The 18977-nt window shown below is 40.4% G+C and overlaps 1 protein-coding gene across 1 annotated transcript in view; it reads left to right on the top strand.

Annotated features, from left to right (window-relative positions):
• Positions 1-13417, top strand: part of SLC25A12 (solute carrier family 25 member 12) — a 216866-nt gene extending 203449 nt beyond the window's left edge. The window contains exons 16-18 of the mRNA XM_077447999.1: positions 3170-3328; positions 9806-9896; positions 12782-13417. Of these exons, the coding sequence (XP_077304125.1) occupies positions 3170-3328; positions 9806-9896; positions 12782-12974 (443 nt within the window). The 3' untranslated portion in view covers positions 12975-13417. The remainder of the gene's footprint in view (positions 1-3169; positions 3329-9805; positions 9897-12781) is intronic.
• Positions 13418-18977: the final 5560 nt, after the last annotated feature.

The raw sequence follows: 18977 nt of genomic DNA, 5'->3' as shown, positions 1-18977 counted from the left end.
GTCATTCTATGGGGATGCAGCACCTGTACGAGCACAGCCACCTAATTTGACAGGTGTGTAGGTGAGTGGCCTTCAAATGCACACGGTGTGGGGGCTGTACACCTGCATCCCCACACCTGTCAATTAGGACCTGCAGCTGTGTTCGTTCAGCTCCAGGTGGCTCAAGCACATAAATGAACCCCTGATTCACACTGTACAGACAACAGCACCCATGTGAATGAGCCCCAATTCTCTGAGGGGGGAGCCCTGTCCTGGTAGTCTGTATGGGGCCCCTCGATTTGTATCAGCAGCCCTGCAGGCAGAAGTAGTGTGGTGAAGACCAAACTAAAATGGCTAATTTTGATCACCAACAATAGTATAGCATTGCTTCTTCTTTTCATCCCCAAAAGAAATTTGGCTATACAGAAGAGGTCAATATTGAAGTTTTAAGATCATATCCCACCAATAAGTATTTTGTCCCACCTTCATAAGATCAGTATTGGTATAAGTTCTAACCACAATGTTCCAGACTTTGTTCCAATGTCCTTGGGTTAAATAGATTTTAGGTTCCCTTTTGATTCTCCATGACACAGAAAATTGATCTACTGTAAAATTGTATTGGCATAGCTTCTAGTCCAGTGATTCTCAAACTGTGCCGTGTGAGAATTGCAGGTGTGCCATGGGAGTTTTAAAAAAATATTTTAAATTTCTAGCATTTTGAAACCTTGAACATATCAAAAAATGTATTGGTAAATCAATCTGGCAAAAGTAAAAAAGGTAACCTATATAAAAACGCAATCTCTGCAAGTCTGTCATTCATTGATTCCTTTCATAACGCGAGACTTGTACAAGATCTCTGGAGAAATCGATCGCTCTAATTATATTATAATAATGGAGACCGTTTCATTCCAACTTAGATGCTTATAAATAAAGTTTGTTCATTGTTTTTCATTGTTTAGCAATCGAGAAATACTTAATCAAGTCTGGATCTCTGAAAGAGAAAATGTTAAATGAAAAGCAAGGAAGCAAGCTAAAGTACAAAGATTATAATCGCTTGAATCTGATTTGGTCTTGAAAGCAGGCACATCCTTTACATTAAATTTAAAATTAAAGTGGTGTTGCACATAAAAAAACAACAAAAAAACAAATTCACCAAATTTCCTAAAAAAAAATAATAAAAAAAATATTTGGATTTTTTTTTAACTCACCTCTAAATGCCTGTTTCTAGCGCAGGAAGGGCTCAGCTCTGTCCCCTCCCTCCTGTCAGTCATCTGGGACACGTGACAGGTCCCAGATGACTGCGCGGCCAATCATGGCATGCGACGCCGCTCGCCTTCACAGCCGGGTGCCCACAATTAGAATGCCGGGGCCTGGACCCTGGGACAGGTAAGTGTCAGATTATTAAAAGTCAGCAGCTGCAGTATTTGTAGCTGCTTACTTTTAATACATTTTTTCCTCTTTAAATATATATGTAAAAAGTTCTTCACCACAAAAATTGTAAAAATCTTTTTAGATCTTTTTGGTGCTCTGCAAGACAAAAAACTTTGAGAAGCACTGTTCTAGTCAAACATCTAAACCATCAACAGAATCAAAGAAATAATGAGTGAAACCAACTAATATTATGATGGGCTACTTCATCATCCAGTTGGAAATGCTTTAAAAAGACACTGTCATTCTTGCAAAAAAGTTAATACATACAGCAATATAGTATGTATATTATGGCAGTTCCCATTGTGACGGTTGTTTGCCCAATGTGCTCCCCTAGCCACTATAATACTAGTGTGTCCCTGCAGAGATAGTGACTTAGCAGCAAGGAGGGGACCAAAGTGGGCAACTGTGAGAGTCTGGCACTTCCCCTAGCTCTGCAAGAAAGCAAAAGTTGGAGTCAACCTTTTTTCTAATGGTAAGCATTCTTAATGCGCTACGTTGTCCAGTCGGAATATTTTTCTTTCTTTTTCAAGTAGGTTTAAAGTTAAAATAAAATAAAAGTTTTCTCATTCTATAACATAAATCAGTTTGGGACAGAGCCGTCCTAACCTTCTAAAAGGTTATCTAACATTGATACTGTCCTCTGATCTGTGTTGGGCTACTAGGTGCACATCTAAATCTGTTGTGTAAAATGCCAAAATGTTGGATTTGGGGATTGTGGATTTTTCTGACTTTGTATGTCGTAAGTAGACTGCAGATAGGTAAACATAAAATGCTACTGAGTTTGACGCAATGCTACAGTAAATGCTGTTCTGTTACTTGTTTATCCAGCTACTAAATTCTAAGGTAAGGTTGTAACATGTAACAAAATAATGAATGATGAAAATTTGGACTTAGCATTACGTTGGATGTGGTACTCCCAAGACTTCTGGAATGATGCAAGGTTTCTGAAAAGGTTTTTCTACCAGGTAAAGGGCCAAATTTTAGCTTGAAAGTTGTTTAGGTACAATTGGTATAGGATTTGGGCAAAATAGCTACATAATTCCTGTAAGTAGATTTATTTTAATGGTGTTACGATGTCTATGCTGAGAACCTTTTTTATGTTCTCAGTTTCCCATGATAAGGAGATACAAGTTGGCTTTGTAGTTGGCTTTGTAGTTGGCTTTGTAAAGTAGTGTTGTGTATTTCAGAAAAGTATATTTGAATATTTTAGGTTCTTTGTCCACTGCAGCTGATTATATACTTATGGATTTTTTTTTTTTATGTAAAAGTCTTAACCCAAGCCTTTAAACCTTTTATATAACTTGCACTATACTGGTTCCATTATACTTCTTCTCAGACATATTCCTACATGAGCAGAACTCGGAAAACTGATGAATTGGTGGTGGACAGTTTTTCTGATTATTATCAACTAGAATGACGTGTGGGTTTTCAAGAACAAAATTGTTCTGCTTTTGTAAAATATACAAAGTTTTGTAAATGGTCATCGGTTGTTGAGTATTTTTTGCCTTTTGAATTAAACAGATCTCTCTTGGTTCAGTCACCCATTCTTGTATTAAGTGTTTCTATACAACAAAAACTCAAGAAACATTAAATGAACTTTAGGCATGTTTTTCAAAATAGCACATTCTACTCTAGAACATTTCTATTGAATTCTGAGAAGAGTTACCACAGTCTGAACAATTTAATTATCTGATGCATTTTTTTTCCTGTGAAGATAAGTATGATTCCATATATGTGTATATCACTTGTCTTTATACAGGTGTACCCGCAGCGTCCTTAGTAACCCCTGCTGATGTCATCAAGACAAGACTGCAAGTGGCAGCACGAGCTGGCCAAACTACGTATTCTGGCGTTACTGACTGCTTTAAGAAAATCCTTAAAGAAGAAGGAGCAAGAGCTTTCTGGAAAGGAGCTGGAGGTATTTGTTGTTAGCATTATTGTCTTAGTTATTGGATGAGGAGATTTCATAAAAAAAAAAAGATAACACTCATTCTCTGGCAAAAATAATAAGAAGGTGCATAAGATAATGTTAAAAGCGCAATAATCTGGTGAAACCAATCTCAAATTATCTTTTAAGGATGGACTATATGAAGCAGTATTTATTAGAGTATTATGTTTCATAGCTTCCCAACTTCAGCATTTTGCCAGTTATACACTTATACAGGTCTTACTTTTGAGCCATTTTTCTCAGTTTAATATTTTGGTTCAGCTGGAATAGGGAGCCTTTCCCTATGCTTGTTATGGTCCAACATGGTACTCATGAATAGAGTCTGGCAGGAAATGAGACATACAGTATTTGAGGAAACAGGGATTACTAAGAACTATGCAAACTGGAGGGGTTCGGGGGGTTGGAGTTCTCAAGGGCTTCAATATATGGCCCAGCTTTATCCACAGGAAGGTCTTCAGTCCTTTCAGAATCTGCAAGAGTCTTATCAACAGTCTCATCACAATTCTATGGCATGCAGCACAGTCTCAGTCTAAGCACGTTAAGATAGTTATAAGACCGATGCCACTCTTAAAGAGGAAGAAAATCCTGATGGGGTTTTCACTTTTTTTTTCCCCTGCAAAGTAAACGTATAATGGGCCCACTACTAGCTCATTATGTGCCACTTACCTGCAAATGGGGCCGTGGACTCTGTGACTGGCCGGAGTCGTGTGACGTCACTACCACACATGCACTCGGGAGCCGCCAGTCACGACACGAATCCCTTAGGCCGTGTACACACGCGGGGACTGTTCGCCCAACTTTGTCCGTCAAACAGTTTCGGCAAACAGTCCGCTCAAAATTAGCATGGACGGACATGGCCACACACGACGGACGAACAGTTTGCTGAAACCGTGTGCGATGACGTGAATGGCACGTACGACGGGACGAAAAATACGACGTCCTATACACTGCATTATAACTTTCGGCGTGAAAATCCTTTCTGAGCATGCGCGCAACTTTGTTTGACGAACAAGCCTACACACGAGCGGACTGTTCGCTGAAACAAGGTTTCAGCGGACAGTTTTTCGGAAATTCCGAAAAACCTTGTTCGTCAAACTGTCCGCTGAAACTGTCCGTTGAAAGCCCACACACGAGCGGACTGTCTGCCCAAACACTGTTCAGCGGACAAAGTTGGGCGAACAGTCCGCCCGTGTGTACGCGGCCTTAGAATCGTCACAATTGTGCTCTTTCTTCAGTGAGCATTCGCCTAAGAGATTGGCGCACCAGTCTCTGACATCAAACATTTTAACCACTTTTCCATGCAAAATTCCTTCAGTTGACAGATGTCTGTGGGTTCCCATGCATGAATCTTTTTTGAGCCATTGATCAGAAATTGAATATATTGTTGCCTATCAGTTATTAGAAATGGTAGCTGCATTTATTAGATTTTTCAGGCGAAGAACATTTTTAGAAATGACAAAAAACACCTATTGTTCTTGGCAGAAATGCAATGTCCTGCCCACTTCCTGTGAGATGAACTAGAGGCAAAAACAATGTTATCTTATGTGTATACTACTAATCTCATCCTTGCCCTGTAACGGAGATGAGCCAGACATGTTGAAGTCCATCCCAGGTGGCGTCCTTGGCTCGTTTCATAGATACATTGAAGGGACTATAGCCATCCTAGGGCAGAAAGTGTGTTGTTATCAGGATTACCAGGTAAAAATAAAAAGGGTAAGGCCTCATGTACACTCCTGCTTGTAAACGGATGTTCAGAGGCAGTTGGATGTCTTTGTCAGCTGTCCCTGAACTCATCCAATGTTATCTTATGTGTACATGTACACAGGTTTGTTTAATGTCGTTTTTAGACAGTTGTGTTTAGAGGCTTTCCTTTGAAGGAAAAAAAAAGTTCAGACGCCAAAGTTTCTGACGTTTCAGACGCCAAACACGTCTAAACGCGGTAACTCACGTTTTATTTACAGGCATTTTTCATTTTTGCCTATTTTGAAAAAAATATATATTTTTTTTACAAACGCCTCTAAATGCAAACGCAGCAAAATACCACTAAACGCGGCATGTAAATGCAGCAAAACAGACATTTTAAATGTGGGTTATTATCTGTCAGGTTAAATCGTTCAGGAGAGGTTGTAAAAATGTCAGTGTAATTAAGCCTTAAGCTCTTCTTTTTTAGGTTTGGATACCCTTTTATTTGGAACTAATGGGAGTTTTTTTTTTTTTTTGATGCGCTAGATACTTTTTTTGCAAGCAAACGACTTGTAAATATACTAATTATTTACATACATAAGCTAATGAAATATAAAAGAGAATTGTAGAGTGCACATGCATTTGAAAGACTACTTTTTCAGAATTATAGAATGGTTATTAAATTTACCATCTTTTAATCCTTTTATTTTAGAGATAGATAATCGTAAGGAAGCAATGCCTTTTTGTATGACTGGCTTAAAGGGAGAGAACCTTTTTAAATTCTTTAGATTTACCACATATGTATTCAGCCAGCTTAATGTAGACAATCTTTTCAATGCATGTCAATGTTAAAATAATATAGGTAATATATTTGTACAAGCCATATATGTTTATTACATATGAAGGCTTCACTTCCTCCTGGTAATGCTGTGCAGGGATGGTGCAGCTATTTCCCTCTCACTGTGCAAGTCTATCTGCTCAGATTGATTAAAATAAATAAAATCTATATGTAGAAAAAATGATCAAAGAGGTGATGTGACTTTGTATGTGTTCATACTAAGTAGTGAGAGGGCAAAAACATTTGAAGAGTTCACTATCTCAAGTTAGGCTGCTGACAACATGACAGAACTACCCTCCAGCGGGTACCCTAGCAGGTTACCAGATTAAAAAACATGCACAAATAAAAGGAGCACCAGACCAAAGGATAAGAGTCCACATTTGTTGATTATGTTGTACTAAAAGTCAGCCAAGACATTTTGGGGGGTCAAAGAAACTCCCTGTTCATCAGGGCTTCAATTAAAATAAGAACCTTGAATAAAAGCAAAATAGAGCTTTCCTGTGTGAATCTGCAGGGAAGCGAATTGCTGGATCAGGAGAAATAAGCTGTGTGAGCTCATGCAGGTACTACTGGCCAGTAACTCTCTTGATCCAGCAATCAGCTTCCCTACTCAGATTCACACAGGAAGACTCTATTCTGCATTCATTCGAGGTTCTTATTTTAACTGAAGCCCAGATGAAAGGGGAGTTTCACTGACCCCCAAAACACATTCGCCATTTTTTAGTATAAACTAAATAGGACTCTTATCTGTTGGTCTGGCACTCTTTCCATTTGGGTATGTTTGTTTTTTTTCTACTATAATCTGTGTGTGGCATATCCTCAGTTGATTTGCAGGAATGGCAAGTAACGTCTGGGGTGTGATGGTAGATCGCGGACCAAAGGAGCTGGCCAGAGGTTTCTGGTAAAGCTCAGATTTTCCACCAAAAAAGAAAAGAGAGGGATGTGGGAGAGCCCTTATAGTGCAGCAGATTAATTTAAAAACAAGAATGCAGTGCTTCCACAATAAAAGAAAAAAATATCAAAATAGACTTACAACTGTTAAGGCTTCAGTCACCCAGCCAATGGGGAACATGTGGCCTTCATAGTGCGCGGGTGGAGAAAACCTGCTTCCACGCAGCGTCAGTGTGGTTGATATCTATGCCTTGGGCATTCCCATCTTTGGGGCTTCTCAAGTGGGTGAATGCAGCGGTAGAAAGCATCAGCACAAAAAGGGCCCTTAGGTAGTTTGATTGGCAGAGGTGCCCAATGTGGTTGTGTCATTTGCTTTAGTAAAACATCAAATTACTTCACCAAATAAAACACGTTTTGTGGCTTTAAATTGCACATGTGATCCACCTAGATGACATCACAGCCACAAACTCTACACTCCACCTAGTGGCCAATAAAGAGTGTTTCCCAAGTGGGTCTCACTACCAATTTTATTACCTTGAACTGAGGAAATGGTCAATTTTTTTTTGGTGAAATAAAATAATTGAATATTTTACTTAAGCAGACAACTTGTGCCTACCCTTTGAACAACTACAGCGGTCGCCTTTGCCAATCAAACTACCTAAGGGCCCTTTTTGCACTAACTTTTTCTACCAGGAATGCGAAGTGCACAGTTTTTACAAAGGAGGAACTCCGGGGAGTTGCTACATGTAACAAAATGTCCCACACCCCGCTTGAGTGCTTTCATCATATACCGCTTCCGCCCAGTCTGAATATAGACTATAGATATCAGATATTCCAAACCATTGACAAACAATAACTGGATAGTACTTGTTTGGTTACTAAACATGAAACACAGAGGTAACACTTGGCACAATCCCCCCACCCTTGCATTCAGGGAGGGGTAGACTGGCCAGCAGGGAGAACTGTAGAGGAATTCCCCCCTCTTCCCTTCTCACAGCTAATCTACATATACATCCCATAATACCCAAGGCAGACAAACACAATAAAACAATGGAATACAGCCACACCCCAAACGACCCAACATAGAGCACACCATAGTATGAGACTATATATATATATATATATATATATATATATATATACACATACATACATACATATACACACACACACACACAACATTCCATTGTGGTTGTACTGTGAGTCCGATTAGTACAGCTCAGACTGGGGGTTCTCGTCACCCTGTGCCCCTATCATAGAGGTGCATGGGGAGCTGAAACAAGGGTTTTCCTAACCTCTCCAGGGGATTCTGGGTTCTACAGCCCCCCCCCCCCCCCTGCTCAAGTGACTCCCATTACACTACAGATCTGCATGTAGGATATCATCATCAAAATTTAAAACGGCCAATATGTAAAAATAAAAAAATCACAACAAACATTAGGGAAACATGTTGAGTGAAATATGGGGGCTGCTATGGGTGACCTTCTCTATGTTTTTATTGAAAGATGCACATAACCTAAAACATTCAATTTGATATTTGGACATGATAGGTGTTCTAAAGGTCATCTAGTTTGTTGAGTGGTGGCTGACCATACCTCTCGTCTACATGGGGTAGAGTTGACCTTTTTTTTAAAAAAAAATACTTACCTGGCTGTCTTTAGCATCAATAATTTCTCAGTGAATTTGAGAGTAAAGTCATAACTCCCGAGCTTTATACTTGTTCCATGTCTGTACTTCAGAAAGTTTTGGAGACAAAAAAACAGCATGGCAGGCAGGCATGAGTTGGTTCTGGCCATCAATGGAATTGTACATATTTTATTTCACATAGATTTTATCTTAACAATGTCTACCTACTGAAAATATGTTATGGATTCATTTTAATCCACACATTTCTGCTTTTAGAAATGTAAAAGTAAATACGTGCAGTAAAACCTTGGATTGCGAGCATAATTCGTTCCAGAAACATGCTTGTTATCCAAAGCACTCATATATCAAAGCAAATGTCCCCATAAAAAATTATGGAAACTCAGATGATTCGTTCCACAACCATTTATTCATAGGGCCTTCAGTTTATAATCCATATAAAAAGATTATAGCAATGTGATAGGTTGTGTAACCATAAAATGTCCATCCACAAATAGCAGCCTCTACAAGGGGATTAAAAGCAAAATCCAGCAGGAGCTACAGAGTATAAAAGAGAAGAGAGGCACCTCTAAGTGTAGCAATATGGTTACATTTAGACCCATTTCACACTGAGGTGTTTTCAGGCGCTAAGGGCTAAAAATAGCACCTGTAAAGCGTCTGAAAAATGCCTCCCCTGCAAAACCCCCTTTGTGAAAGCCTGAGTGCTTTCACACTGAAGTGGTGCACTTGCAGGACGTTAGTAAAAGTCCTGCAAGCAGCATCTTTGGAGCGGTTTAGGAGTGGCTCCTCCACCGCCCCTGCCCATTGAAATGAATGGGTGCCACTGCCGAATCGCTTTTCAGGTGCATTTAACCCTTTCTTCCGCCTTTAGCGGTTGTTAAAATCGCCCCGCTAATGGCCAAAAAGCACCGCTAAAATGATGGTACAGCGCCGCTAAAACTAGCGGTGCTCTACTGCTAATGCAGCTCGCTGGCAGTGTGAAAGGGGGTCTTAATGAAGGTACAACATTTAGCAACTCGCATGGTTGATGATTAAAAGAGGCATATTTTAAGTATCCCGGATGCCTGCATACTTAAATGTTCCTGTTTTAATCATCAACCATGTGAGTTGCTAAATGTTGTACCTTTATTAAATGTAACAGTATTGCTACACTTGGAGGCACCTCTCTTCTCTTTTATACTCAGTTATGACGTGATGCTACTTGTATATGAAGACATCGCTTGTCAATGTATATGAAGTCAAAATTTATAAAAAATGTTGCTTGTCTTGCAAAACACATGCAAGCCAAGTTACTCTCAATCCAAGGTTTTACTGTATGTCTTATCCTTTAAGACGAAACTATAGCTATCTATGGTAAATATATTTAATAACGGCATTTGATGTTCCCACAGCTCGAGTGTTCCGATCTTCCCCCCAGTTTGGTGTTACACTGGTTACCTATGAGCTGCTGCAGAGATGGTTGTATGTTGATTTTGGAGGAATGTAAGTATTTTATTCTCTGTAAGTATATATGTTGTTTTTATACAAAGCAGCATGGGGATCTGGTGAAATTCTAGTCAGCCTGGTGTTGCAGCCCGTCTGAGCTTATTATAGAACAAATTCTCTCTTTCCGGTCCTCTGGTGATTTCATTCTAGACATTTGACACAGGAGGCATGTCTGTGAAAGTCTGGATTCTTCTGCAGAATGATATCAATTCACAAGCAGAGAAAAAACGATATCATTTAGCTGAACACATCTTAAATTGAAACTCAGTTCTTTAACTAAATCCATTTTTTTTTGTATGCTCTCTGCTCCATACAAATGAACATAGAGCTCAAACAGTAAAGTGTTCATTACAACCAAAGTAGGAGAGCTGCAAAAAGCCATGTAACCCAGTGGGATCTGTACTTGTTAATGGGAAAAGCAGTCATCGTCAATAAATGTTTTCTTACAGATTAGAGCAGTCAGTCAGATTTTTCCTTTGATGCATCCAATTCTTCCTAAACACGCTTATGCACCAACCTCATCAGATGAAGTTGGCAGAAAAACATAAAACATAGGTCTTCAGTTTGTGAGTGTGTTCACTGTGTTCGTTTAGAAAAGGAAGGGTCCAGTAAATGACATATTTACCAGCCCCTTTCCCCTATCTCCATTCTGAAACTACCCCTGCAGAAGCCGGTGGGAGAGGAGGGAAGCCAGCAGCACTGTGGGGGGCACAACGCGGGGGGAAGCCCAGGCAATAGGGGGAATCGGCAACACACGCAGTGATTAGGGTGTGCCAAGTCATGCCTATGACATAAACTTTTAAAAGAGCGTTTATACAAAGTTTAATTCCTTTAAAATGATTTCCAGGAAAACATACCTTTTGTATTGTGACCTCTCCTTGTAGTAATATCTACATTAATCACACTGTGCTGACCTTTTGCCTTACATACTTACCAGTAGCTCAGCTGCCTGGCAAATCTTGGCACTACTTTAAAGGCCTGTGCTTGCAGTCACACTGAAAAAAAACTTTAAAGGTCAAGTTAACTTCTAGTCTATTCACTTTGTTTTCAATCAAGCCCTGATGAAGGGAGCACCCTTGGACCTCTGAAGCACATTGGCTGGTTCTTTAGTTGTCCACCTGGCTTTTATTGGAATAAAGATGTATCTGGACCTCTTAGCAGTGGTGTGATGCTTCAGTTTTTTTTTCTGTTACACAACACTACAAGCAAAGGAGATTGTGGAGATCCTCTGAGGTGTAGAAGATGCCTGCCTGGGAACCAAATCATTTACTTCAACATCAGTACGTTAATCAATACCAATAAGATAACCCTACAGGTCCAGTGCTATATTTCCACTTTTCACCACTTTAAAAACAATGTTATTTTTTCCCAGGACCCCCATATACTCTCCTTACCTGAGTCCTATTAAGTTCCTTGTTCCTCTTCAGGCAGTGATGGCTCTTTTAGGTATGGAGGGACATGTGATATGCTCCCCTGTGGGTGGTACCCAAGCCTATAACAGCCAGTCGCTAGACCAGAGCATGTCACATGACTGGGGGACTGACATCACCGCTCCCCCATGTTGACAACCCAGCCACTCTCAGCACTGGCTGCAGAGGAGTAAGGAACCACATGGGATTGCAGGTAAAATACGAGAGACACTGTGGGTAAGAGACAGTGGCAAGGCAACAGCATCTCTTTAAAGTATATTTAAAATGTTGTGTTTAGTTTTAGATGTAATGCTGAGGGGTTAGAACTACTCTCAGGCTTTTACTTCTATCTGTGTCGCCATTAGGAGCAGTGGCAGCCCGTCCATACTGTGGCCCTGCTCCCTAATCCATGCGTCCGGTCCCTAATCTACATACAGGATTTCATACGCATGGATTCCAATAGGGTTTTTTTTTTGTTTTTTAGAAGTACGTGATTAGAGCTTCAGGCTGAGAGCCCACCCAGTTGTGTGACAGTAGTGAATATTAATATTCGCTATGCTCTTCCTGATTCTCCTCCCGGTCAATCAGGAAGTGGGTCCTGAGACCTGATTGACCAAGAGGAGAAGCGATCCTATTGGCCGCCTAGGGGGAGGAGACGTGCAGCGGAAGTCCTGCCCGTGACCTAGATGGGGTAAGTGCGGGGGTGGTGACACCAACTGGGGGAGGTCTTGGTGGGGTGCGGGTTACATGGTGGCTGTGGGTGCATTGTTTGCCCTCCCACCAAAAAAATACCACCAGCCTCCACTGAGTAGGAGAAGAGACATTTTCCAATAGGAAACATGAGTCTAACATCCATTTTCCTAATTTTCAAAGATTTCCCTTTCATTACTTGTTCTGTCAACGGGAGAGGAAGTGAACAAAAATCTCCCCAGGGGACACAGATGACAAATACAAAAAACTGACAGGGGTCATTTCCCACTGTATCCAAAAAAAAAGTTCCGTCTTTAGATACTCTGTGGGGCCCTGCTGCTGTTCACAAGGCTGGCTGTGTTTTGTAGGGTATGCTTTTTTGTTACTATATAGTTGAGACTCAAGCTGATTTTTGTTAACTTTTTACCAGCAAATCCTTCTTTCTTCTTATTTATTCAGCAGCCCCACACAGACATATTGCAGTGTGTAAATGTAGAAGGATAAATAGCGTATTTTACCCAACTGCTTGATATTCTAGCCTCCTGTTCACAAAATCCTTAAAAACTGTCTGAACCAATCAGCTCTCCTCTGTTCTAAATCTTCCATGCAGGAGCTGCTGTGAAAGTCACATAAAGGACTCTGTGAGCTTAGCCCGTTCAAAAAAATAAACAGCTTTGTAACCTGTAGCTAACTGATTGGTTTATGTTTTGAGCCTCGCGTTGTAATCAGATGGCACAATGTGAGCCTGTTCATTGATGAAGACTTGTATTTTTCACCTTGCAGCAAGCCTTTGGGGTCAGAGCCTTCACCAAAGACCAGAATCTCCAACCTTCCTCCGGCACATCCAGAGCATATAGGAGGATACAGACTGGCCACTGCTACATTCGCAGGGATAGAAAACAAGTTTGGTCTCTATCTGCCAAAGTTTAGGTCTCCCGAGGCGGCGTCTCAGGTCAAAACTGCAGCTTCAGTATAATGGAGACCCGGCGGCCTCGATACATATAGTATGTAAAGACGCAGCAAAGTAATGTAACTCTCTGGTCAATTGCATGTAGGCTTATCTGCTGCTCGTCCCATTTTAATATAATTATTTGTTAAAAGACAAATCACCTGTTTGCACAGAAGAGGTTTATTTGCTTAATTCAGCACATAGAATGTATCCTTGTTTCCTAAAGAGAGCATGTGCGTGTTTTTTTTCTCCTTTTATTAGACTGCTTTACACAGCTTTGCACTTACTGTACATATTGTACATCTGTACAGAGACATCACGGCACATAGGACGTCTTGCGTCGAGGGGTGGAGGAAAATGTACAGGACATATGGGAGGTGTTACCGTGACATTATATAATGTATTATGATTTCGGTTTCTCATTTACTCATTTTGATGTATTTTATGGAAATAAAATATTATTGTTTGTCTTTGTGGCTTTTCTGTTGGTACAGTAAAAATGGAAAGACTCCCCTTAAGTTAAACCGTTTTGACTTTTGTTTATGAATATTTAAGATGGCTTTACAGTGGCAAAGAATACCACACAGTATAAATACATTTGGGGCACTATTCTCCCATTGAGTGTAGTAGGAAAGATTGTATCCGCAGACCACAGGAGTACCAACATTACTAGCTAGCTTGTTGAAATGCTAACTCAAGATTTCAAGATAACCAGATGCTACCTTCACAAAGAAACATCCATAAAGACATGGATGAGCGAGTTTGGGGTGGAGGAATTTGACTGGCCTGCAAAGAGTCCTGACCTCAACCCGATGGAACACTTTTGGGATGAATTGGAGCGGAGACTGCGAGCCAGGCCTTCTCATACATATCAGTGCCTGACCTCACAAATGTAGTTCTGGAAGAATGGTCAAACATTCCCATAGACGCACTCCTACACCTTGTGTATAGCCTTCCCAGAAGAGTTGAAGGTGTTATAGCTACAAAGGGTGGGCTAACGCAATATTGAACCCTACTTACTAAGACTGGGATGCCATTAAAGTTCATGTAAAGGCAGGTGTCCCAATACTTTTGGTAATATAGTGTATGTGACACCCATTTCTGTTCAGAGCCATTTATTATGGGATCCGATTCCCCACTTATGCCGCGTACACACGGTCGGAGAATCTGTCGGAATGCGTCTTATCGGACCGTGTCGTCAGATAATCCGACTGTGTGTGGTATGCATCGGACTGATTCCGTCCAAATCTCTGTCGGACCCAATTTTCCAACATGTTGGAAATATTTCCCGATCAACTGGGCCGGTCGGACGTAATCCAATCATGTGTAGAGAATTTTGATCGGACCAAGTGCCACGCATGCTCAGATCAAATTCCTACATCAAAGCTATTGGCTACTAGCCTGAATCTAGTCCCATCGTAACGAAATTACATCATCACATTCTGAAAGATCGGATTTTTCGACAACTTAGTCCGACCGTGTGTATGCAACAGTTTCGGACACAATCCGTCAGACTAAATCTGACGGACAAAATCCGACGGATTTGGTTGTGGAAATCTCCGACCGTGTGTACAGGGGCTAAGACTGGCCGGATTGGATGCCTAGTGAATGGGGCGTAAAAGTGGATTTGTTTGTGATTCTCGTCAGAGCCTAACATCACAAATGCCCTTCTGGAAAAACGATCAAACATTCCCATAGACACACTCCTAAACCTAAACCCAGAAGAGTTGAAGCCATTATAGCTGCGAAAACTCAATATTAAACCCTACAGACTAAGATGGGATGCCATTAAAGTTCATGTGCTTGTAAAGTCAAGTTTCCTAAAACTTTTGGTAATACAGTGTATATATTTTGAGGACAATAGTCCTGTTTTTCGTTTGATATAAAAAAAATTTAACCAGAATTGCAAAAATGGAAATGGAGAATATGGCTGTTTGGTTCCCTGGTGTGAGGCCAGATAATGGAAGAGGATGAATAGCTGATTGAGCCTAGGTTTACACGACTACTGCAAATTTGATCCATTTTTTTGTCCTGTGTAAGGTGCGAATTTGCCTTGCCTTTTGAGGTGAAAAGGTGTGAATTTACCACGATTTTACAGTGAATTTACCGCACATTTCAGGAGACAGACATTGAGCAACTTGCAGAGATGTGAACTGTGCCTCTGCGAGTTTACTGCAAGGTCAATTGAAGCCTATGAAGATAGAATTCGCACTGTACCATAGACCATAGGAAGTCGCATCGCACCCGCAGTCAACACGCACAGGACCCTTTTTTTTTTTTCTCACACCACGTTCGCAACGCATAGATGTGAACCAAAGCCATGGAATACTATGCTTTTTACATTACCTGGGAATCTGTGTGTTCCTAAACGCATCAAACCCGATTTAAATTCGCATCAGTGTGAACCCAGGCTAAAACAGACCTTGCACATTAAAAAAATAACCAGCTAAATCATAAAGAAAATACATTTCAGTATAAAGTACAACATACCCTGCACAAGGAAATAAACAATCCCTTTGCAACCTATAGTAGAGCTGGATACAATGCAGAAAAAATTATGTGATATTTGACAAACATTAACTACAGTTAAATCGATCAATGTATATAAAATACATTTCCTGGGAAGATGCACCTGCAGTAAATGCTTGGTGAATGTCACATTCAATGCTTTATAAATATGCCCACCATTAAACATTACAAGTCATATGAAGAATCGCAGCCAAGCCAACATTGCTCATAGCCAGGCACTTATGTGCTGCAGGTTTCTCCGGTTTTAACAGTACAATATGTTACTAGGCAGCGCATAAGCCAAGACCCTGATTGAATTGCCTGTAACTTCATACATACTGAAAAAGAAGGGCCACGGAGAGAGATTTGTAATATGCTGGTGAGCCATTGCAAACTAACCAGGAACACGGTCAACTAGAATGCAAATGACAAAGGCAGGAACACCAAGATTAATTCTTGCTGCTGCTGCCAAGAGACTGAAAGCAGTGCCAGGAAGGCTCATTAAGACTACACTTACAGGAGAAATGGGCATTATGTGCCCGTGCAATTAGGACCCCTTTTACTACCTTGTTTTAAAATATTAGTCATTCAAGAATTCTGCTTGAAAGTGCAGATTTAAAATAGGACCCATCGCCCAATAACATGTCCTATTAAATCATTTTGATTGGCAATGGGAAGGCTCCTGTCAACAGTGATGAACCAACTGCTGTTGGTCCATCACTGAGACATGAAGACTGTCACTCATCAGTCTGGCCAAAAATGGTCATCATATGACTGTATATTCCAATGAAGAAAAAAAGCACCCAAGAGGAGCCGGGCTTTGATGTGAGTTCATACGAAGCAGCGAGAGAAAAAACATTTTTAGAGCTCACTGGCTCAGGTTAGGCTTCTCACAACAGACAAGGCCATCGTCCAGTGTGTACACCAATAGGTTACCAGAAAAAAAAAAACATGCTCCTCCAGACCAAAGGATAAAAGAGTCCACGTTAATTTATTCGTTTATACTAAAAAAACAGCCAACATGTCTCGGGGTCAGAAAAAACTCATTCTTCATCAGGCTAAGGCAAAACACAATATATTGTAAATGTAGATTTGACTGATATAATAATAAGTCCAACAATCATAGAAAATCATGGGTCTGCTATAATGATGTATGATGCATATCTGTTATCCATGATTTTCTATCATTGTTTCACTTATGATTATATCAGTAGCATTTACATTATATTGTGTCTTGTTGTAACCCTGATGAAGGGGGAGTTTTTACTGACCCCCGAAAAGAGCTGGCTGTCTTCTTATTATAAATTATTAAATCAATTTATACTCCTTTATCCTTTGATCTGATTCTCCTTCCATTATTGCATGTTTTTTTCTGGTAATAATAAATGGCGTGAGTGACCTCACATGGCCATTTTTCATTGTTATATAAAATGATATACCAGAGGTGAGAAAATTACTACCTATCTAAAATCATTGGCCATGTGAGGTCACTCATACCATTTATTATTAATATAGGTACAATGCCTTGAAAAAGTATTCATATCCTTTGAAATTTTCCACATTTTGTCACGTTAGAACCAAAAATTTAAATGCGTTTTATTGGGATTTTATGTGATAGACAACACAAAGTGGCACATAATTCTTAAGTGGAAGGAAAATAATAAATGTTTTTTCATTTGTTTTACAAATAAATGTCTGAAAAGTGTGGCGTGTATTTGTGTTCAGCCTCCTTTTACTCCGATACCCCTAAAATCTAGTGGAACCAATTGACTTCAGAAATCACCTAATTAGTAAACAGAGTCCACATGTGTGTAATTTAATCTGAGTATAAGTACAGCTGTTCTTTGAACCCCTTGGAGGTTTGCTAGAGAACCTAAGTGAACACACGGCATCATGAAGGCCAGGGAACACACCAGACAGGTCAGGGATAAAGTTGTGATGTTTAAAGCAGGGTTAGGTAATAACAAAAAATATCGCAAGCTTTGAACATCTCATGGAGCACTGTTCAATCCATCATCCGAAAATGGAAAGAGTATGGCACAACTGCAAACCTACCAAGACAGAACATTAATCGGAGAAGCAGCCAAGAGGCCCATGGTAACTGGAGGAGCTACAGAGATCCACAGCTCAGGTGGGAGAATCTGTCCACAGGACAACTATTAGTTGTGCTCTCCACAAATCTGGCCTTTATGGAAGAATGACAAGAAGAAAGCCATTGTTGAAAGAAAGCTATAAGAAGTCCCTTTGCAGTTTGTGAGAAGCCATGTGGGGGACACAGCAAATGTGTAAGAAGGTGCTCTGCTCAGATGAGATCAAAATTGAGCTTTTTGGCCTATAAGGAAAACATTATGTGTGGCAGAAAACTAACCTTTTCTAAATTCCAGCTCCCTATGCACCAATATAGCATTCACGTACTTTTTTATGCAAAAATATCAAAGCTTTTCATGAAATCTACAGTCACTCTTATCCTAATCCATGTTTCCAGACATTTCCATTAGTATTGTCTTTCTTCCCAATCAGACTTTAGGTCATGACACAGGAAGGAGTAGACCATCTGACCTCATTAGCACACACCCTGCATCATCCACCCTCCCATTCCCAGGTGCACATTTTTTTAAATTAAATGCAATCAGTGATCACCCTTCTCACTAAATACACAATCAGATTGCATAGTGTATGGCCATCTTTATACAAGTACATAGAAGGGAGTGGACAGAAACCCTCAGCTGTCAAGCCCGTTCACAACTCTGCATCGTGGGAACTGACATTCCCACATGTGTTTTGTTTTTTAGTGAGGGGGAAGGGGGCGTTTTGGAGCATCTTCATTCATCAATCATTGAATTGGCTGCCCTACACACAGCAATCGCCCCAAAGAAGCTTCAGAACAATTTTTTTTAGAGACTGTGATTTTTGGTGCAGCACATTTCTGAAATGTAAGGAAACGCACAGCTGTGAATGGAGCCTCATTGTTCTTGTGTTACTGCACCAATTTCACTTTCAGGCCCCATTCACATCTAGCATAGTGGGAGCGCACATTTTGTGTCTCGTTGTTTCTGTGACATGCATAGGGCAGCCTGTTGATTTCAATTGGCTGCACTACATGTGGTTAATGGGACATTTTGCCGTTTTATGGGTTATGTGTTTTTTACTGTGCGTTTTGCAGCATTTGCCCCTCATTTTTTTCACATGGCAAAATGTGTGTTTGTTTCTGTGTTTGGTGTGCTGTTAACAATTAATGGCACTGAAAGCGCAACTAGTAATTTTAGGTGTACAAACATAGCCATACATTATGCAATCTGATTGTATATTGTGTCTTTAGTGAGAAGAGTGATTACTGATTGATTGCATTTGCAAAGAAGAATTGGGCGGCACAGTGGCATAGTGGGTAGCACTCTCGTCTAGCAGAAAGAAGGGTCGCTGGTTCGACTGTACTATGTACCTATTTCATTTAAAAAACATGCACCTGGGAATGGGAGGGTGGATGATGCAGGGTGTGTGCTAATGAGGTCAGCTGGTCAACTC

Source organism: Lithobates pipiens, unplaced genomic scaffold (assembly GCF_037356315.1).
Source record: "Lithobates pipiens isolate NorthernLeopardFrog02 unplaced genomic scaffold, aLitPip1_a1.2 Scaffold_22, whole genome shotgun sequence".
In the NCBI taxonomy this organism is placed as follows: Eukaryota; Metazoa; Chordata; class Amphibia; order Anura; family Ranidae; genus Lithobates; species Lithobates pipiens.
Note: the sequence above shows the minus strand (reverse complement) of the source record. Positions and strands in the feature narration are given on the sequence as shown.